Source organism: Aythya fuligula, chromosome 3, assembly GCF_009819795.1.
Source record: "Aythya fuligula isolate bAytFul2 chromosome 3, bAytFul2.pri, whole genome shotgun sequence".
NCBI classification, from domain to species: domain Eukaryota; kingdom Metazoa; phylum Chordata; class Aves; order Anseriformes; family Anatidae; genus Aythya; species Aythya fuligula.
In genome coordinates, this window is record NC_045561.1 from 83,740,190 (window position 1) to 83,763,484 (window position 23,295).

Genomic DNA, 23,295 nt, shown 5'->3' on the forward strand with positions numbered 1-23,295 from the left:
TGGGTGGTGCTGAGCTGCCTGACGGGGCTAAACCACAACAAAGTGATCGGAAAGAGGCAGGGAAGCCCAGCTCTCCCTTCTCTATAGCTGCCAACCCACTTGAATGGCGTGACCATTTCACGTAATTCTTACAGAGAACATAATGACAGTCCCCAGGCTCAAGCATCAAACTGGACTGAAGTTACTGTCTGCTGCGTCAGGAGCATGAACACAATTGTTGGATGACAACAACTGCCTACCCACCATCACACACACGTGCTATGTGCACACACATCCCACCGTTTTCTATTCATTTTCAGTAATGCTCAGGCATACACCACATACATGGCACTAGGAATTAATTCAGCGAGGTTTCAAAAGCAGGAGTGTATTCAGCTCAAAAGCTGACGGAAGGAAAAAGAGCACATGCGCATTTGCCTTTTGAGATTATTTTTTTTTTTTAATTTCACATAAACAAAATTTCAATTTACAGTATTTACAAGTATTTTAGTTATAAATTTGAAAAGAGGACTAAAGCATGGTAAACGGGCCAACAGTGGATAATGAATTTTCTGGAGACAGGAAGACTTGAGTTAGACATTAGAAAATACTTCCTAAGAGTGATGAGCTGCTATAGTAGATCACTGAATCGGCTCGTGGAGTCTTTAGGCAAACGTGGAAGAGGAATGATACTGACCTGAGGAGAAGAATGAACTGTGGACCTCTGCGGGTCCCACCTCACCCAGTGGTTGCATCCATTTAGAAGACATGGAAAGCGTATGAGTAAACATGGACTTCATATCTAAAGGACAACTCTTAAAAATCACGCTAAAGAAACCTACGCAGGTCATGATAGGAAATCTGTGTTTTGGCTTCAGTAACTTGGAAGATCAAAGGTGCATTTTTTTTTTTTTTTAAAGACATGCTAAAACTATTAAGATGAATTAAGTGCAATAGTTCTATTTACTAATACTAAACTGTTTACATGGCACCATTTCAGAGCAATCACTTATTTCTAGTCTTAGTTGAGAAAAACAGCCTTTTGCATGCAACCTTCATTTCCTGGAATCTTCACTAGTGAAGGACTGACTACACACAAACTTGCATGTCTGTTCTGAGCAAATGCAACGCTAACATACCTTCTTTTCACAGATGCCAGCAGATTTAAAAAGAGCGATTATTTCTGTTTAAAACTACATTAGTTATTTACATGGAGAAAAAAAAAAAAAAAGAGCATCTGATGCCTTCATGTCAGCACAGAGCATTAGCACAGTACTTCATTGTTAATAGTAGGGCTAACAACAAGAACTTACAATACCAGTGCAAAAGGGACAGCCAAAGAAGTTCTTAGAAATGCTGGGCCAAGGGTTTGTGATGCAGGTTGTTTTACAAAGGATATAATGTTTTGATGTCTCATATTCCATAACCTCCCAAATCACCTTTAGGAGAAAGGATGAGAAGAGCGCTGAGCAGCCATGACAAGAGTAAAAAATCACCTGAAGCAGCTTGAACTGATGCAACCTTCTACACGTGTCATACTGAATAGCTGGTATTTTATGTCAGTAAAAGGCATGAACGTTAAGCAATTTTGAACCTGCAAGCCTTAGGCTTTTTGACACCCAGTGCCAAGGTGCTATTCCCAAATGCTTGGGAGCTTAAGCAAACTATTATTCCATCAGAAGAATATGAGCTTATTAATTTAAACACACTTAAGTGAAAATGCATAGGTAAATACTACCCAACAGCTTCAAAAAGACATGGCTCAATTACTCGGTACTACAGAACTGGGAAAGCAGTGCTGTAGCCAGTGAGGCATTTCTGTGTTCCCTGTTCCAAAAAGCCACCACACTGCAGCTTGCTGGTATCTAGATTGTCTCCTACTAGAAATATTGTCACGCACTTACCCTGTTCTTAGGCTCTCTCTTATTACTACTGCCACCCGCAACAGCTGGAGGCAAGACTCGGAGCTTACTGACCCATGAACACATTCTTGTCTCACTGTGGCCTTACATTTTCAGTCACAGAGAGTAAATAAACAAATCTGGTGCTCTGTGCACCCTGTATTTCATAATTATAAAACCTGCCAGGTGTCCCCAAAAAAATAAAACATTGACTCTGCTTCCACTCCTTTCAGCGTTATACACACAGCACATAGAAGGGAGGTGGTCCAGGGAGGGTGATAATTCAGTGGCTTTTGTAACTATAGTTCCAAAATCTTCTCAAAAATAATAAAAAAATAATAAAGAACTTCATGATAGTAACAGTAACAGGCCAGTTGTGTACATATGTATGTTGTGTAGCACAAAATACCCGTACTCCTGTGCTTGATTTTCAGGTTAGAAAATAACAGTGCTTTTCCATTACACATGCCAATGTGTAATGGGAATGTCTAACCACCATGCCAATTTTTTCCCACATGCACATGATAAATCTGCATTGTTTCTGACCTTAACCTCCCTATCCCTTCACTACACCCTAGCACCCTATGCAGCTCCTATTTATCAACAACCTAAAAATCTGAAAGAAATGGCACCATTTTCAAGCTCTGCACAGGACACAGCTGCTCATCTCCTTGGTGAAACAGACTGCAAAATGCACATTTCAGTGGTGAACCATACTATTAACTGAAAAGTCAGTTTTGTTGAAGATTTGACTGCAAGTTAATTCTGATTTTCAAAGCCTTCCTGTAGTACTACAGTAGTTGTACTACTTGTATAGTAGTTGCTGTATAAACTTTATCTTAAGAATAATCATGCCACTGAGAAATTTCAGGATAAAGGCACAACACTGGTTTCCCTTTAAAATCACTTGCTGTAACAAGCAAACATTTCTGATATGCATATAAAAATCATCTTTTAGAACAAAGACAATTTTGTACTCACTAACTATCTTGTGTCTGTAAAAATATCCCTTTTTCCTGAATTAAGCACTATCATAAACATTTCTTACAAGCAGAAAAAAACACCACCAAATCTGGACTAAAGACAAAGTACCTGGATTGAAGGCATTTGACTTGCAAAGCTTTTAAATATAAAATTCTCATCCTTTGTTTTTCAAAACTATAATCTTACATGACAATATCCAGAGCCCTTTCAGATGACAGTGTTTTAGGAACTTCGAATTATCACATTACTTTTCTGTTGCCTCCCTCAAAAATACATCTGAAGACAATTTGGTACAGTTTCCGAGCTAGGTCATGACAATGAAAAATGGCAGTCATTTCCAACCATCTAGAAATTGTGACTGATTGGTAGAAGTCCTGTTGGTTTCTATGAGAAAACATTACATTGTTCTAAGAATTACAACAGAAATACTCTGAAGGAAAGCAGGCCGATTAATTTTGAATAACACTTCCTGAAGGGTCTGTGTAACTACTGCCGGTCACACACACCTTCCCCCTGCACCTCCGGAGGATCAGCCAGCACACTCATACAGGTGTTATCCAAAATGTGACAAGATTACACAGTGTACCTAGACAATCCATCAGGATGCAGCCATACAGAAGTAACAGTGTTTTAAAGAACAGCTATATACATCACAGGACTTCTGCTTTGAAGTTTGTTTGTTTGTTTGTTTGTTTTTAAAAAAAGTTTAACATGTACTCACTGAAATACGCGAAGTAACAACCCTGGAAACACAGACCTCTAGTTGCAGAAAAGAACATAAATAGCTGGTTCTTGATGATGGAATCAAATTTCTAAGTGACATAGGAAAAAGTTACAAGTATATTCTTACTTAAAGAGTAGGATTTCTTTGAATACATAGACATTCTTCAAAAATTTTCAGAGAAAACAATGACAAGGATAAAAATACTACCAATACCTCTCGTAAGTGATCCAGCAGCTGTTTTACACTCCTTCATAACATCTCTGCTCTTCACAGAGTACTGTTCCAATAACAGGGAACTATCTTGTTCAAACAGGAAATAGTAAGTTATGCCCTATACACAGGTATTTCTGAAAGTGAGAGGTTATTATGAAATTTCCTCCCCCCACCACCCGTTTTCATATTGTTCTTAGGTGCTATGCTCAGTCCCATTTCGGGACCCACTGTACTAAGCTGTACACTTGTCATTCTGTTTCCATCAGTGTACGTGCAACCTCTAGATATTCATGATACAAGCCTGGCTCTCCATAATCTTCAGTAATGCTGTTCTTCATGAGCTTTGATTAAACATTTCATCTATCCTGGTTAGTCAGTAGACCTGTAAGCAATCACAGGTTGTTCTTCACCAACATCTATCAACATATCTAATGGCACGTGAGGCTTGTCATAGCCAGAAAATTTGGGACAGCTTCTTGGAATGACTGTTTGGTGTATTTCTGTGTCAGAAATCTCTGGACCCGAAGAGTTACTACTTGTATCTGTTTGGTTACTATTAGAAATAAAGTAACTCTCTTTTACTTTACAATTCTGTTCATCATCAGAAGGGACCTCCTCTGTAATCTTCTGCACAGAGGACTCTTCCACTTTGTCTGGTGTCTCTGGCAGAGGACAAGAAGATGCTTCTTCACTGAAATTCTCAGGACTGACAGCTTCTTCTTCCGGCTCTATATTCAGCAAGGTTTCTTTGCTATTCAAAGGCGACACTGATTGGACTGGCATGATGCTTACTACAGAGATGTATTTTCCCTCTGATTTTGATTCAAAAGTGTTATCCGTGTTCAGGTTTCTTATCACAGTGACCTTAAATGGGGGAAGAAAAAAAAAAAAACAACAAAAAAAACACTTTTAGTTCTGCATAATTCTCTAATTTATCTGCTTTACCTTCTGTTGAAGCTTAGAGGTCAAAAAAAGGTACAAGTTCGCAATACACATTTAATGTTTTTACAGCCAATTCCAGCAGAATTAGCAAAATAAGAATCGGGTAAGGTCATCAACCTTCCTCTGACTCCACCTGTTTCATTCATACTTCCATCCAAGCTCTCAGAAATACCTTCTACATGAAAATACATTTGCAAGGATCAAACCTGTTTCATGAGTACAATCTCTGCCCACTATATTTTTAATCATCTGAAGATTTAAGCTGAAATCTTTCTAGTTATTTCTTTTATGTCACTAAGCAGTCCCTCAGTGCTGCAAGAAACTGTAACATTTTGCTTTGAAAACTCTAGCAAAGGAAGACCATATTAAGTCATTCAATGGCCTGGCTCCAGCTTGTTTTGAAACATTAAGACATGCCTTCAGGATGTTTAGACTCTTCTGGTTTTGTTTTTTCTTTCTAAGGTATTTTAAAGAATATATATGAAAATCTAAGAAAGGTAAGATAGGTGTGTTAACACAACTAAGGTGAGATGGTCATCTTGGGAATTAAAGATTGCCACCAGGAAACTTTTTAAAAATTATTATTATTATTTAAAAAAAAGACATTTAAGGTGAATTGTAACGCTACGAATCTAGCTGCTCTTCAGTCATTATCCTCTCTGCACTTTCATTTTCTGTTGTGCAGAAATAGTCATAATACCACATAGAGACTATTTGGGGTAATTCTGCATGAGTACGTATAAAAACCACCCATTCATAAGAAGTGGATGGTTAATATAGTTACAGAAACCAGAATGCAATGAAGAATGCATAGATAGTGAAAATGTTATGAACAGTTGGCATTCATGTTGTCCATTTCCAAAACGTATTTATACAGATACAAAGTATTAGTTACTTATGCCATACTTAAACTGATATTGAAGGGACTAGCATCTGTAGCTTTTCTGAGGGTAGCAAAAATCAGGCTCCAATAGTCACACAATATGTGACAAGAGAAGACAATCCATTATTTAAGCTGCCATACTTGCAGAATGTGAATTAAAATGAAATGCTACAGAAAATATGGCTAAAAGCTGCATTTCCAACTTCACTCCTACCCCAATACCTGTACATGCTGTGCCACAGCAAAAATAAAAACCTTGAACCAAATGAGCTCTTATTTCTGTCCTTTTACAATTGTCACGTGCTTCTAAAACCATAGTCCTAAAAGACACTAAGGGAAAGTCTCATACCTTATGAAGTTTCTGCATTTCACACTGCTGACTAGCAATGCTTAGAGAAAGACACAAGGATAAAATCAGTGCTTCTATGCAAGAAAGACATCCAAAGAATTCTATTCTCAAAAAGGAAACTAGTTTTCCTGTCCGTGGCACAAGGTGGTACAAGCAAGATTTTACAAGACACTCCTATTCCATGAAAGAAGAAAAAACCCTTGTGGGTTTCCTGGTAGCAAAGGTTCTTTAATAGTCGCTTAGTCATTATTTACAAGATAATATAGCAGTTCATGCATTCATTTCTAGCTTCAAAGAACATAATCGATAAGCCTTACTACATACACTAACTGTAATAACACTTACAGGATCTCTAATAACAAGTGCAATCAAGATATGGGTTACTATTTTAAAACAAGTGTTACCATAAGTAAGTTATTATTTTTCCTTTAACTGTTACTGATAATGTATACAATGTTATCATCACTCTTTCTTTGTCACAAGCACTAATGAAGTAGCCTCTTCCTTCTAAGACGGTAATTGTTTGTGGTAAATATCATTCAATGACATTTGCAGGGACGTGCAATTACAATTCCTCTAAATGAAAAATTGCATAATCAGAATGACCAAAAAAATCCAGAGTCACAGAGCAAATTCCCAAGTGTTTTGTGCATGTTTGTAAGCGCTCTGGAAATTCAGTGAAAGAAAAAAATATTGTCACCCCTGTCGTGCTCAGAAAAAGCATCAACAGCAGAAAAGTTGACTTCAGTGTAAGCTAAAAATGCAAGTTGATGCTTTTCAGTGAGGTTTTGTCTTATTGAGCAAGTGTATTTTCTACCTACTAAAACACTGTCCACCATTTAAAGACAAGAGGCATGAATAGAAGACAGCAAAGTTTAAGTAGATGGAGATGCCCACAACTTAGCAGTAAGTTATGGACTGTCTCCTTTTAAAGTGGATAAACCTGTATCATGAATCTTGGAACAAAAATCTGGTACCGCACACAGGAGAAACTGAAATGACTCAAGATGATGGGTGGAAGGAAACAGCCTCTTGAAATACTTTTTGTGAGATAACTGGAAGAAAACAAATGTCTATCTCATTTCCTTCGATGTATACTCCTGGAAGGGTCTTGCCATGAATAGGGGTGTCTCAAACGTTTGGCCTAACACCTTCTCTAATGACGGTAACCATTAAATGTCCATACTGAAAGAGACTGTGGAAGTAAGACTTGAATATGACTGCAACTGCTCTCCTTGGAGGTCCTAAACAGCACGAAGATGACATTAAAAATTTTCCTGCAATCTAAATGGAAATTCATTTTTTAATTTGTCTGACTCTCAGCTAGGCTTGATGATTGCTATTTATTATTTTTCTTTCAGAATTTCAACTTTCTGGAAGTGACTCATATCTTATAGGATCTACTTGAAGCCATCAGGAAGCAGATCAGTGTAAGGCAACAGTATTAAGGTGGGGCATCTTGCCTAGTCTTCTGATGTAGGGAAAAACTCTTGAGATGTTTCAGACAAGCTCAGGTACAGCACAAAAGGTCCGTGATAGGGTCTCAGATCTCAGATGCCTGCGCAGATAACTCTTTGGATAATTAAACTTATTATTCATACAAATTATTGTTTGCATTAATGTAATCATTCAAAAAATAATTTTAATTATATAAAATGAATCACAGGTTATTAATTATTCATTTTACATTCCTGTATTATTCATACCAGCTGTATTAAAACCATCTACTTGAGCTCTGCAATTTATACTGTCACCAGGGACTTCAACAGAAATGGACAGAAGGTAACAATCTTCACAAATAGGTATATTTTATTCTGTTCCTTAGCAGGAACAACGTGGAATGTGAAGCAGACTGTGGTATGCTGGGACCTATAAATCACCAGAAAACATACAGCCCAGTAAATTGAGAATATGGACACACGTGAAGTTTCCACAAGAAAGCTAACGTGTGGACTTAGGCCACACAGCAGTAGGCTCACAGGAGTTAACTGGCACATGCTCTACTTGTGATATTCTTTCTTCTGATCCCTTAGATGTGGTGTACCACAGTGATTTTGGGAAGCCTGAAGAGCAATATGCTCAACACATAGCACAGTCATCTAGATGCAGAGACTTTTGCTAAAGCAAATGGTCTTCAAAAAATTATTCTGTGCATGTAGGACAATGGTATATATTCAGACAGTTACATATGGGTGTGAAGATGAAAAAAAAATTCCAGCATCTCACTGTTTTCTAAAGGTCTGCCTGATGTCAGAGTCTAGCTGCAGAGTCCCTCAGACAGATTTATCTCATCTGACTTTCTACTAAGTCTAAATGCAGATGGCTCTCTCTGAGCTGGTCCCATGGCTCCTGTCAAAGTCCATGAAGAGAAACAGGCACTTCATGGAATGCTTTGTCTGACCAGACTTACCTATTAGTGTAGAATGAGATGCCTGAGCTGCAGAAATTGATGGACTAGATTGCTGCTTACTATAAAGGGACCTAGCATCACTGGCTTGGACATCTTCACTCAGTCAGAGCAATCTCACCTCCTAATATTCCACTCCAAAGAAATCAGGCTCCAGGGGGATGTTAGGTGTTGAGCTACCCTGCACTAAGGAATCTCTTTAAGGGTCTTAAGTTGAAGAACACAGAACTGAAGATCCCTGCCTCTTCTCTCCAGAAGTCTTATGAGACTTCCTGTATCTGCCAAGAAGATACCCTCTTGATACGATGACCATTTAAAAATTACTACTACCTCACATGGCAGCTCTTGAAGATTTTTTTCAGCTACCGATGTTTATTCAGCTGTTGTGACTAACAAGATACCAGGAGGACAGTGTAACAGTACTTGTCAGGGAAGAGTGGAATACCTGACATGGATGCCTGGAGGCTTCTACCGTTCTTAAAGTAGCATCCACTCCATTTTCTACATACATCTGCAGGAAGCTTTTAAGGAAGATCTGACTGTTTTCTCTGTGATTGCTCAATATAAGAGCAGACTTCCCCTAGCAGTTTTTCTTCACTCTTCCTACAGTGCTATTACGTTGTTGTTTTGTTTTTTTTTCCCTCCTCACTCTGCACCTCACTAAGAACACTGTAACACTTACCAGTATCATAGTATTACCAAATAACGAAGGAATCTCATGCATGTCCAATGATAGGACAAGAGACAAGAGACAATGGGCACAAAAACAAGCAAGAAATCCTACCTGAATGCAAGAAAACACTCTTTAAAAAAAATTGTAAGGTCGGTTAAACACTAGAACAGGTTGCACAGACAGGCTGTGGAGCCTGCTTCCTTGGAGATGTTCAAAACTCAGCTGGACAGAATCCAGGGCAACCTGCTCTAGTTAACCCTGCTTAAGCAAAGAAGTTAGACAAGACAATCTCAAGAAGTCTGTTCTAACCTCAGTAATTTTGTTTCTCTGCTACTAGAATGAATACAAACCTATGTACACACACTATGGGATTTTTGGAAACTACATTCTCAAAATAGACTAAGTAACATTACTTCAGTTAAACAGAGACCAAAGTCTAATCCTACAACACGTACAGGGCATCTGACTAGAGGCTATCATAATCTACAAACTGGTACAAATGCTATTTTTTTAAATGAAATTATGGTAAAAACAACCAGAAGGTCCATAAAGGTGTTACAGGTATAAAAAAGTTACCGAGTTGGATATTAAAAATCTGATATAGATAACAAGTCTGAACTTACCAAGGATTTGGGCAGCTTTATGTTCTTCTCCCTTAGCTTCTTGAAGCCACAAAATAATGTGAAAATTACGCCCATGATCACCACAGCCACACACACAATGACCATTTTTTCTGTACCTAGGAAGTTATAGCAAATTCTGTTAAGAAGTTTGGAAAATAAACCACTGCTATGCTGTACCATTTAGAAAAGTAGAAACTGCTATAGCTCAGGATGCAGTATGCAAATTTATCAATTTAACACATTTTTTCACTGAAGAGAACTTAATTTTTAAAGCAGTATATGAAGTACATAAAAATTACAACATAAGATTTTCAATTCATATAACAGTCGTGTTTTTATAGAGGTAAAGAATTTTTATAATTTATTTTTTGTTCCTTAGAGATGATGTGTGGGTATGAATTTTTTTTTTAAAAAAACACACTTTCTGTGTGAGAGCATATTAATCGATGTAAGAATTACTGTGCATCTCTGCACAATAAAATCAAAATGTGAAATCCGAAACAGAACTTTTATCTAATATTTATAGAGGACTCCATTAGTCCAATTTGCCTTTAAGCCTTCCCCCTCAACCGCACTGCTCCTCCTGTGCATAAAAGAAAGAACACAACTGCTTCTATCAATTTTATCTCTTTTCCCTAGTGAAGTTTTGGGCCATAATGAAGTAACATTATAATGGTTGTAACAGACTACAAGAGATACAAAGATGGGCTACCAACTAGCTACCATTGTTCCCTTTAATTAAGAAGATGCAGATTTATTACAACTTTATTACAAGTTACTTCAAGTTCCAGAATAACTGAATGCATTTTCTACTGTGATGTGACTCAAAAAGCCACTTATTAGAAGACAGGTATAGTGCTTCCAAAAGCCATATAACCCAATAAGCAATCAATTTGTCAGTTGTTAATTATACCAATGATCAGGTATAATAAAACCAGTTTTGTAATACCAGTGAAGCAGGAAAAAGCACCCAGAAAACTCAGGGTTACTTGCAAATAACGCATGATTTTTAAAAGTCTTTGGAACAGGGAAAGTGCATTTGGAAAAGAATGACCATGCTTTTTCTTTTTTCATATTCTCTCATGGATATCCTAGTGATGTCATGACTGTATCGGAGCTCAAATACTTTGCTGTAACATATCTCTAGTTAGACTCATTAAGTTGCTAGTAAAATTTTAGCGTTTTCTTACTTGTAGTTTGCTCAAGAGGAACCTGAATGCAGCTTTCTTCGGACGGGGCACCAACTATCAGATTTTCAAACAAAATTCCCTTTGCCGAAACACAGTAAGTAGAACCATTAGGAGTAACTGGGATGTCTAGGCTGCATTTATTTGTAAACTGTAGACAGTCATCTGCAAAAACCTCATTTTTATGCTAAAAAAAAAAAACAAACAGACAGACATACATGTAATATTTATATCATTTGACTAAATACATGATAGATGTTACAGTACCTTCCAACACTTCTTAAATGTTGCAACACTATTTGGTGTGGCTCCTATATCTACATGCCTTGCAAAAGCTGTGAACTCCAACTATTAATTTTTGAGCTACCTTATGCTTGTTTATTTAATAAGACCACGGTGCTTTCATTTAAACTTTTCAGATGCAGATAAAACACACTCTGTTCATATTCCATACTTTCATTCCTAGTTCACCTGTACCTAGATGCATATAAAGGTTAACTGTAAATAACCGTATGTACTATCATTTTCCTAAAGTTCACCCTCTGTGATTGCTACGTAAAGTGGTATCAATATCTTTAATATTCTGAAATGAAAGGTCTATCTAGGTATGTGAAAGGAGCATAGTTATCCATGTTTTAGCAGGTATGCAGAAATAACAGCATGTGATCCAGTAATCCTCTCTTTCATGTACAGCTAATGCAATTATCTGATTCTTGTTGGAAAAAGTGCATTTGGAGAAACTTTCAGACCTTCAAGTCCTCTTACTGTAACCCAGGTTTTAGGGTTTCAGCACTCCTATGTTACATTTGACTGCCCTTTTTTTTTTTTTTTTTAATATCTGTGGGCTCTGTGCGTCAGAGGAAAGAATCCCTTGTTATGTATTCAAAACAAATAAGTGTTTTTAAGTTTTTATTTTGAAACATACCTGAGTTTCATTATCCCAGAAAGTCACCTGGTACGTGAAATCTAAATTGTCTGTGATCCAAGGCTGAAACTCCATAGGAAATACAGGATGGTAAATATTAACTATGATTTTATCAGCGTGCCTTGAGAGATTCAGTTTTGGAGGTCCTATTTTTCCTGCAACACATTTTTCCTTTACTATTAGTCCAAAGTTTTTAACACAGTATTGAGATAAAGAAATCTAACAAAACAGGCTACTTGTAGTTAACTTTCCAAAATTCATTAGATTCAAGAAGACTGATATGTTCACTTTAATGTTGTTAACATTATATATCTGCAACATTGGGAAATAATGGATGCATTTCGATACATAAGTGAACCTGCTTCTAAAATGGAAATAATGGAGATTACTGTTAAGAAGTCAAACTTTCCTATGCATATAGGACCATAAAGAAATCACTGATAACAGAAAATCCAACAAAGCAATTATGCCATGTGAATGAGAACAAAACAAAGTACTGCTGACTATATGCCACCGTGAATTATGCTGAGCTAAAAACAATACTGTGCTGAAACAAAGGCTATTTGAAAACATAAACAAATCTTATCTTTAAGAATAATAGTTCTGATTTCTGGTGGCAATCGCCTATGCAAATTTTTAGTATCTAATAATCTAACTCTAACTTAGCCTTGTCCAACAGGAAGGTGATTTTATCTCTCTTCTCCATCCATGGCTGCCAGTTTACTGCCAACATTCAAACTCAGCATTATTAGCATGACTTCTATCCCTCTGTCAAACGCTTGAAACCCAACACTGATTTTAAGTCATGAGAGCACTGAGTAAGGGAATGGAGTAGAGAAAAAGGAAAGCATAGTGGGGAAACAAGGAGACACTCTCCATTTCTCCATCTCCAGCAGTGCATAAATCCAGTTCTACCAGAAGCACAGCCCGGGTCAGAGAGAATCTCATGGGCAATGTCTCACTCAAGTCCAATACCACAGCGACAGGGCAAACAAGTCCCTAGAGAGACAGAACTATGGAAGTTCCTACTGAGCAACCATCATGCTTTGCTTTGTCCTGGACTCCCAACTTTATGAGACAGAATAATACAGCAACAAGGATACTCTGATCATTAAAAGAAACAAATAAAAAAAAAAACAAAAACATATTCTGGGAAAGGAATTACAAGATCTATGATAGAACTTACCATGCTTTTGCAAAATAAACTCATTTGTTTCAACATACTCAGACTGTTCTGATCCAACAACAGCTTTAACTCGAAACCAGTAAGGAGAAAAAGTTTCCTTTACTTCCCGTGAGAGATCACAAGAATTAGTTGAGATGTTCACACAAGTTGAAACAGTCATATAGGTACCTGGGCTGTAAAACAGAACAAGCAAGAGCTGTTATTTCAAAAGAAAAATACTGTACAACACACTGCCTGTGATAAAACAACACTGCAAGTGACAGAGCACTGGCACAGGTTGCCCAGAGAGGCTGTGGAGGCTCCTTCCTGGGAGATCTCCAGAAGCCGCCTGGACGTGGTCCTGGGCACCCTGCTCTGGGTGTCACTGACTGAGCAACAGGTCGGACCAGATGGCCTCCAGAGGGCCCTGCCAGCCTCAGCCATTCTGTTTTTTTTTGGCGAATTTTATCTTAATTTACACTTTGGCAACCTTTACAGGACGTCAGCACATAAAAAACCCCAAACTTATCACCATGGACTGATTGTTTTTGTGCTTCTAGAGAATATGAGGTACCTGAAATGACAAAAAAGTATGAACTTACATGTAAGGTTTCATTTCCACAACAAAATAAGGCGTTTCAGACATAGGCTGGTACTGCCAACTCAAGACGGTTTTGAAATTTTGGGATGTTACCACAAGGTCTGTTGGTGAAGGTACTGGAAGAAGCAGAACAATTGCACTTAGTCAAATACGAGAATAGTCAAATATATTTCTAAATACTTTGGAAAAGGCAACGTGCAAGATATGACTGGAAAAATTAGACACAAAAACTGCAAGTTGTTCCCCCAGTGGACCCAGTTTGCCATGAGTACAAACACACTTGAGCTCTGCACGCTGATTTACTATTCTTTTCTCCTACAGAGAAAGTTTTCTTTCTACTTGCAACCCTGAACCTCAAATAACCCATGTCCATTGGAAACAAGTCTGTCAGACAGCCCTTATCAGGTCCATCAGGATGATTACATCCCTATGTCCGTATTACACAGGTAAACCGGCAGGGCTGATACCTTACTGAAATTAGAGATTAACCCCAAAACCTGCAGATTTATCTGGCTCTTCAGAACTGACCCAGAAAGAGGAGATGGGGAAGTGTGTCACCAAACCTGCTGAATCCAGGCTGTGTGCCCCCTAATGCCTCCTGTCTCCTAACGTCTCAGCCTAGCCAAAAGACAACAGGCCTGCCAGGGAAAGCTTGGATTCAACGTCAATTTCTGATGATGACATTTTTACATTCCCAGCAGTACTTCTGGAAGGCTGTGATAATAAAAAACTACCAGTTGCAAGGAATTTTAGCACTGAAACTACCGTGTAGGCCCATACTCATGAGACTATCTGAAGTACGTTTTATTAACAGCACCAGAGGTGAGGAAGTGACACACAAATAAAAGTAGCATCAACAGCTTCCTCACACAGCAAACTTCTGAGCACCAACAGCAGCAGAGATACTGGGGGAGCCGCTGCACAGGAATGAAAATGACTTAATGCTTTAACTACTTAGGGCTGTCACCTGGCATTCAGAAGGGCAAAAATGAGGGTCACAACCATTTTAATTGCCGCTTCTTAGCTTCTCAAGGTCTGATTTGGCATCGCTAATATTCTGCCAAGATAGCATTTGTGAAACATTGAAAGGTAACTTGTGTTTGACCTGCTCCAGGCTGCTGCTTGTTCACAACACAAATGCTCCTACTTCGCTTCGTGATACACTGAGGGAAAGTAAACAGTTTTCATGTCTTGAAAACAAGACCACAAAGATAACACCTTACAGAAAGCAATATCCAGAGGCTGAGATACACCATTAACCTCGAAGATCTGATGATACACATAATATGCCTCACTCCACAAGTGGTGCTGTGGTTTAGTTATTTCACAGAATCACACATTTGATAGTATGTACGGGAGTGGTATTTCAGTTATTGGAATAAAGGAACCTAATCATCAAATTCTCAACCACAAGAAAAAAAAAGGTGACAAGCTGGCAAAAGAGGTGTCAAAGCACACAGACGTCACACTGTGCCTTAAAAAATAAACACTTGCATAGAAATAATCATGTGATTCCTGCATTTTTATTTTATTTCACATACAGGTATTACCTTCAGTTAATGAACGATCGTGTATTCTTTAATTGAAATCAGTTTGCATCTCCATGTCTTAGTTATTCAAAAATGGTTCTTAAATAAGGTTTATTATGCCAGCTAAGCGTTTCTCTGGCGCTTATTACCACATTATGCAAGGAAATGCATTTAGATCTACTTCAGTATTTTCCCAACAGCTCCACAGGAGACGTGAGCATGCTCCAGCTGTGAGACTACAAAGGAACTTGAAGAAAACAAACCTTCCTCATGGAAAGCCAACTTTCTTCACAAGTCACACCCCGTTCCCAGCCACTAGGGAGGTCACCACCCCGTAACACAATGACCACAGGTTGGCCACGATCACGTATAGGAACAAGAGTTTACACAGACCATCAGCTCATCCTTTTCATCAGTACTGTTAACAACTTTGTCTCCAGTGGTAAGCTAGTCAAGCAGCATGTCCCTCTCTTACCTTTCACGCCATATCCTTAAGACCTTAAGGATACTCTTCAGTATGAGCTGAGAAGCTAAAATTTTTAACTCTACTTATGAACAAAAGCCAGTAGAGAAAGAGGTTTATAGCACACTTTCTCTCACCTCATTAACCTCTCCATGTTTCACAAGCCAAGAATTACCTATTTTACCCATTAAAGTAATTTTTCTACCAGATGACACCTTTCACTCCTTTTCCCTTACTCTCCACTGGCACTGACCATCTTGTCTCTCAGGCTGTCTAATGCACATGTAGTACATTCAATGGAAATTGTTCCCAACTTGCATTTACCTATGAGATTTGCTGACTCCACTTGAAAGCCGAAGAAGGCCTGGGTGCTCACCTCCTTTTCCTAACTACACTAATTATTTCCATGGAAGACGCTACCTCTACCTGGGAAGGCTGCCTAATCAGTTTGAGTCACCAAGTACTTTACTCATCAGCTCATTTAGCAGCACACAGAGGCTGAGCTAAAGTCACAGCACCTTAAAAACAGAGAAGTGAGTGCTCAGCACTACAACAGTTTAGACCACGGGACTTCAAAATGGGCGTGGAAATAGAAAATATAGTCTACTTCTACTTCCTAAGGGATTCTAGTCCCTTTATTCAGGCTTATTACCTCCCTTTTTTTCTCCTTTTTTTAAAAAAAAAAAAAAAAGAAAAAAAAAAAGCATCTTAATTTGTCTAGCTGACAGCCCCTTTATTCAGGCTGTCTATAGGACTTCTAATGATCCGACAAGTTCTAGTTTGCTCCCAGTTCAAGTGTGGTGATGTCTACCCGCAGTGAGCCCTGCTCACCTCGTCCTGTAAGACAGCACCACAGGCCAACAGAAAGGAAACAGATTTTGCACAGAATTTGAATTAGGTACATGCATTATGAACAACATCTGAGGAACTTCAGCAGCCCTCTGTTCATAGAATGAAGGAATAAAAGAAGGTAGGCCAGTAATATCAGGGGTTTTTTTGTTTGTTTTGTTTTTTTTTAACATCACTAAAAGAAAGTAAGCATGCTTGGATTTTGAGGATAAAGAACCAGAATGTCAGAAAGTAAAGTTTGGAGTGAGGAGGGCTAAGAGCCAAGTACAAGCATCATCACAGAGCGTAGTTGATTTATGTGGCAAGATTTTGGTAGCAGGGGGCTGCAGGAGTGCCCTCTGTGAGAGGAATCCAGCAGCTGCCCCACGTTAGATAAGGGCCAGTTTCAGACGGCTCCAAATGGACCTGGCTGCTGCCCATAGCTGAGCTAATAAGAGATGTTGTTTGTGCCTCTGTGAGAGGATATTTAAGAAAGGGGGGGGGGGGGGGGGGGGGGGGGATAATGCTTCACAACAGCAGCTGGGAGTGTGAGGAGTGCGAAGCAGCCCTGCAGCCCCCCAGGTGAGTGCAGCAGGAGGGCAGGAGGTGCTCCAGGCAGGCAGCAGCAGTTCCCCTGTGGTCTGTGGAGAGGCCCCTGGTGGAGCAGGCTGTCCCCCTGCAGCCCATGGGTCCCACATGGAGCAGATCTCCACGCTGCAGCCCCCCCATGGGTGGAGGAGCCCCCGGTGGAGCAGGTGGATGTGGCCTGGAGGAGGCTGCAGCCCATGGAGAGCCCCTGCAGGAGCAGGGGTCTGGGGGGAGCTGCAGCCCGTGGAGAGGAGCCCACGCAGGAGCAGGGGTCTGGGGGGAGCTGCTGCCCACCCGTGGGGGCCCTGTGCTGGAGCAGTTTGCTCCTGGGAAATGGATGGACCCCATGGGACAGAGCCGTGTGGGAGCTGTTCTTGAAGAGCTGCTGCCTGCGGGCAGCCCCCCAGGCTCAGCTGGGGAAAGACGGCATCCAAGGGAGGGACCCCACGGGGAGCAGGGGCAGGGAGAGACCATGAGGGAGCGGTGGGGATGAAGCATCAGGGACTGACTGCAGCCCCCATTGCCTGTTCCCCTGCACCACTCGGGGGGAGGAGATGTAGAATAGGGAGGTTGGGAGGGAAGGTGTTTTAGCTTGTTTTTAGTTTCTCACTTCTCTAGCCTGTTAGTAATGGGCAATACATTTAATTAGTCTCCCTATGCTGAGTCTGTTTTGCCCATGACAGTAATTGTTGAACCATCTCCCTGTCCTCATCTCAGCCCTCGAGCCCTTTCCATCATATTTTCCCCCTTTTCCCTTTGAGGAGGGGGAGTGAGATAGTGGTTGTGGTGGAGCTCAGCTGCCCACCTGAGTAAAACCACCACGTGGGGCAACCAAGAAGCCGAGCGCCTAACAGAAGGAACAGAATAGGAATGCAACCATGTAGCTGATCTTGGCAAACTCACACTAGGATCAGTTTATAACCAACAAGCACAACTCAAAAAGAAATGTGGATATTTGTTCATATGCAAACAGTCCAAACTAACTAACGCTCCCACATCAGTGACAAAGACCTCCACAGATACGACAGACACTGTTGTGTGTTTACATATATGCATATATACACACATGCACAACATATTACACACATACACCGCACGTGTTGGGAAGATATTTGATTATTATCTTCACTGAAGTATTAGCATTTTGGAGACATTCGTGTCTTCAGCTAACCCGCACAGCGGACAGGAAGGAAATACATGTAGGAGGGGATTAAAAGCCAAATGCCACTGAAAGATTTTTGCTTTTGAAAATCTGAGCAGGTTAAAATATGTAAACTGAGAAAGGTTTCTGTGCCTGCCTGAAACTAATCTGTCTTGTTCACTACATAAATGCTCCTGAACAATACTACCTACGGAAAGTACTTGTGAAGTAATGTTTATAGCAGCCACATATTCAGTCAAATCTATTTTAAAGTACATACAGAAGGTCTTAGTATTTGATAAGTGTAGATGTCCCACCTATTCACTGAGCCTCAGTGATGCATTATCCAAGAGTGAAAAAAGATGAACCTGAGAAGGGGACATTTCAGAGATGTAAAAATGAGACAGACAGCCTCCATACTGATGTTTCTTTCTTGCCCAACACCAAAGATCCTTCTTCCCTCCTAGCAGATGCCATGAGGCATTACCATACACACAGAGGCTTCCTTACTACTGCTCACAAAAGCAGAGTTTGACTGAAAGCCTCGCAATACATGTGACTGACCAGGTGCCAGTGAGCCCACAATGCAGACTCCACAGCACAGCCACCTGAAACAACGCTGACAAAGATCCAGACAGCTCTCTGAAGCTGCACACGCTGAATAAACTTCACTCAGGTACTCAAATACAAATTGACAGCTCGAATCGAAAGCTTAATGAGAAACTGTTAGAAATCCTGTGAAGACGCAGTGTTTGAAACTGCTCCTTTTTTGGATTTTCATGAAAAATAAATAAGTCCTTATAAACCTCAGGAGAGGCATCACAGGAAAACCGTTTTAAGCCGTTTCTGTAAGATACGAGACACAACAGTTCTCATTTTGCTGTGGATTCCTGCCAAGTGGTTATCTCACCATTTAGCCTGTTAAAAGACAGCCAGACACAGCACTACAAAACCGTTACCCTGTGCTACTGGCAAGAAAAACAGCATGCCTTCCCCAGGCCAGCCCTGCGCTCCATCTGAGCTCATACACCCCCTTTACGTGCACCCAGGAAGGACAGAGGCTTTGGTGCCTTCACGAATGTAGAAGCCATGATTCTCCTCAGCTGTCACCACCACCAAAGGGGAAAAGACAGAGGTAAAAAGATCAGAAAAATCTTCACTACCACCGGGCTGCAAGGTGCTGGAGAACCCTGCTCCTGCTGCCTGCTTGGCTGCCTTCTGGGTCGCATCCGTGGGAGGTCTGCAGGCACTCGCCTTCACCTGCTTTGTTGTCCCTCCAAGAAGAAATCCTGGGCGTACACTTCTCCTGTAATGCCACTCCTATCCCTGGTGGCACTTCCTTAACAGAGTCATTAAAAGTGAGCTTGAGTTAGCACATGCAACAGCAATTCGGTGCAGGAGGTTCCACTGCAAGTTCTCCAAAGATCTTCAATTCCTTTCTAGGAACCACCATTCAATTTACAAACAAAGAGAGGACAAAAACTAAGGGTGAAATTTAAAGCTGTTATGCTTTTAAAAATACGAGTGAAATAAATATTCTTGGTTGTGTGACATCAAACGCTAGGGGCAGTATTTAGTGCCTTTGAGAACAGCTACTATTTACAAGTTTTATTTCCTCATGGAGCTTGCTCTAAAAGTTTTTGTTTATGATAAAATATCTCAGCCAGGTAGTATTCTGTATGAATTTTTTACCCTTTTATAATAGCTGAGACGTCATGGTACAGCACTCTCTATTATCAAAATTTTGTCTACAGCTGGACAGAAGAACTGCTATGACTGCCGGTAATCAGAATCAAAACAACAAACCCAAAAGACCAAGATCACCACAACACAACTGGAAGCCAGCCACAAAAAGGAAGTACACACACCTCCTTGGAAATTTGGCTTTCAATCAGCAAGAAGCACCTCAAACTGCTATTGCAGTCTCCAAATCTGCTTCCACTACAACTGCAACCTTGACCAGAGGCCTCCCTTTCTGGATACTTACACCCCAACAGCTCCCACCAGTGAATGCCCAGCTCCAAGGTGAGTCACAGGCATATCTATGCAGACGAGCTAAGTGCCCAGCTGCAGAAAACACAGCGAGCCTTCAGCTATTTGGACGACTGCTGCCTGGGAGATGATGACCGGCTGAAGGGCATTTCCTCATTGCACACTCAGCCCGAGCCACTTTATACTGTCAAAACACTAAAAGCCCTATTAAGACTTCAGAAAATAAGCACTCTATCATAACAAAGGAAAGCATCATAAATGCGTTTCAGAATTCCCCGTTTCCTACTCTCATCTTTCCACTGTAAGCCAACACATCTGCTTGCATCTACATAATAATGAAATAAAGTTACGGTAATGGTCTGTCTTCACAGGCATAACCAGCTTTTTCATTCATCTAATACACAGCAGTATCTGTTAGAACTCCCTCCAACACATTTTTTTGTCTAAAAAAATTAAGTTTTTGCTTAAAGGATGAAGCCTCTGAAGGGTATGTTTATAGAGGCTGTGGCCAACCTGCACACTGGTCACCAGGAAAAACTCTACTTGTGTTTTCAGGACACAACTCAAAAGCGTGTGCTGCGGATTTCAGCTGAGGCTTTGCTGCACTCATGCACAGAAAAATGAGCATTTTATTTCCAGGTAGCTTGATATTATCTCATCTACCCCACAGCACTTTTCCAGAGCCTCCCAGTGAGGCAATTATTGTGCTGGATTACCCTGGATTGTGGCAGCTTCAACTCACAGTCGTGATTTACTGTACTGTGCTTTTTAACCTCAAAATCGCTTGCCACAACGTCAAAACATCATGTTTCGTTGGCAATAAAAGCATATCCTCAGAAGACGTGAAGTCAGATCCCCAAGGCCAGCATTCACCTTGAAACCTTGAAGGAAAGGCGTTGTGGGCAAGGTCTAACAACCTGTTGGCAAGGTGAATGAGCTGGCTGCGAACTGCCCCGTCACGCCAGCCGTCCCTGCCCCAAGCTGGGGGCAGGTAAAAAAACCCCAGCAACCTTCCCAAGCCCTGCGAGGTGCGGGCTCGGGCCGTGCAGCCGGGCAGGGAGCTGAGCGATGCGCAGCCCCACACCACCCGCTGGCAGCACCCGCAGCGCGTGGGGATGCGATCCACCAGCACTGATTTCTGCCATCAGCCTTTAGGCATACAGCTCCCAGCTCTACGGCACACAGCTCCCCACGCCCCTCACCCCCTATACCTCCATCCCCCGCTTTCCCTGCTCTTTTTTTTTTTGCTCTGCCCACTCTCCCCTCCACCCCCGCAGCTCGCAGCTCGCCGCACCCCGCGGGCAGCGCCAGCCCCGAGGGCGCCGCTTCCCCCCCGCACCCCGCCGCGGCCGCCTCCATTTTCTCGCTGCCCCCCCTCCCCCCTTTCCCCCCTGCGCCCCGCTGCTGCCCGGTCCCGGCTCGTTACCTGCGGGCGGCTGCTCCCCGCTGCCCGCCGCGCTCCGCCCGGCCGCCAGCAGCGGCAGCAGCGCCAGCAGCAGCCGCATGGCGCCGGGCACGGCCCCGGGGCTGCTCCGCTCCCCCAGCCAGGCGCCTGCGCCCTGGCCTGCAGCGGGCAGGGCCCGGCCGGGAAGCGGCGGGCGGGCGCTGACGAGGCGGGGGCGGCCGGGCGGCGGCCTCGGGGCTTTTTTTTTTTTTTTTTTTCTTTCTTTTTTTTTTTTTTTTTGAAATTTTGGTGTTAAGTGCTGATACAGGCTCGGATCTGGCAGCTCGCACCGCTGGAAGGGCGCCCTCCTCTTCGGGGCTTGCTGGGACTTCTGCTATGTCCCGATTTCGCTTAAAAATAAATAAATAAATAAATGAATAAAAAGGAAGAAGAAAATTCGAACGCAAATGACCTTTTCTAGCCTGCCTTCTGCTTCTCTACGTTGTTTATTTTCCCGTTTGTATGTGAACGCTAAAAGCACCTTAAAAGCTAAAAACACCTAAAAGCTAAAGCCACCCAGAAGTACCTAAAAGCACCTAAAAGCTAAAAGCTCTTTCAAGTTTGTAGCAGGAGCTTATTTCAGCTGGTCGGGAAAACATCCCTGGCCGACACTGCGAGGCCGAGAATAGCAAATTGAACTGGAAAGATGGTGCTCATTGTCCAGAGACCTCCGAAACAGCACTATGTAGAGGAATTTCAGCTTACACTGAGAGACTTTAGTCTTACTTATCAAAATGTGTTCACGTTGGCTTCCAAAAATTACATGAAGTGCTGCCAAGCCAGATGGCGACAGCAGCCCTTCCCATCCTGTTCCCATGCCCCTGCTCTGCACCCCAGGGCCTGGTTTGTTTGTGCCTGGACCACTTGGCCCGGCCTAGGGGGATGCTGCTGTGCCCCCACAGGTCCCTCGGCCCCAAAAGGAGCCTGGCCACTAGGATAAGGGTGCAGAAGAAACCCCTCCTGCCACACACCGCCCCGGCTGCGGGGGGTGCTGCCATGTTTTGAAGCTCCTGCCACAGATTCTGCAAAGCCTTCCCCCAGAGTTAAGATGGAGGCTCTCTGAGGGACAGCACCCACGCTGCTTCCCAGACTGTCAAAGAGACAAAAGAGGAAACTGAGCTAATTGTCAGAGTCATCCTGCTTCCTCTTTCTCAGGCCTTCCTTGGACAAGGGTTACCTCAGCTGCTCCCTCATCTTTATTCCCTGTCCCAGACTTTGTCCCCCTGGAGACGACTGTGAAGGAATAGCTTTGCCTGCTGTTTGCCATGCTGCTGTCTGCATTTGCAAAGCTAAGGGGGGAGATGGGATAGGAGGAGTGGGGAGATCGCAAGCCAGCGTTGATGCTGAAGAAAATGCCTCGCTGGTAGGGGCTCAGAAATGCTGGTGGCCGTATGGCTGGTAAGGTGGTGCTGTGGCAAGTAGGATTGGCATAGGTTAGATAGACAGCATCTCCTCCCGGATGCACGGACACTGAAGATAATGGATTGTGAAATTCTGCTTGCACTACGTAACAACGTCACGCTCACCAGCCAAGCTGCGCTCTCACGCTCTCCGTGTGAGCACAGCTACAGCCGTGAACTCCATAGCCAACAGCTCCTTAGCTGTTTGTGTGGAAGTAGTGCCTGCTCATGGGCATGCCGATGTTAACTGCTAGAATGGTGGCATGCCTACACAGCCTTTTCCAACAGATTGAAATGGTATTTTTCACAAAAATAAGCAAGAACAAGAAGTCATCAGCCCTGGATGCAGGTTAG

At 41.8% G+C, this 23,295-nt stretch overlaps 2 protein-coding genes across 2 annotated transcripts in view; both read right to left on the reverse strand.

Annotated features, from left to right (window-relative positions):
• Window positions 1-1,967, reverse strand: part of IL22RA2 (interleukin 22 receptor subunit alpha 2) — a 13,160-nt gene extending 11,193 nt beyond the window's left edge. The window contains 1 exon segment of the mRNA XM_032184485.1: window positions 1,884-1,967. Coding sequence (XP_032040376.1) covers window positions 1,884-1,967 — 84 coding nt within the window.
• IFNGR1 (interferon gamma receptor 1) lies at window positions 413-21,553 on the reverse strand. Its single transcript, XM_032184041.1, has 7 exons — window positions 21,524-21,553; window positions 13,558-13,672; window positions 12,977-13,149; window positions 11,791-11,945; window positions 10,869-11,052; window positions 9,679-9,794; window positions 413-4,665 (listed from the first exon to the last, which is right to left on the reverse strand). Exons 2-7 carry the CDS (start codon window positions 13,599-13,601, stop codon window positions 4,171-4,173), a joined length of 1,167 nt encoding a protein of 388 aa, XP_032039932.1. The 5' UTR covers window positions 13,602-13,672; window positions 21,524-21,553; the 3' UTR covers window positions 413-4,170.
• Window positions 21,554-23,295: the final 1,742 nt, after the last annotated feature.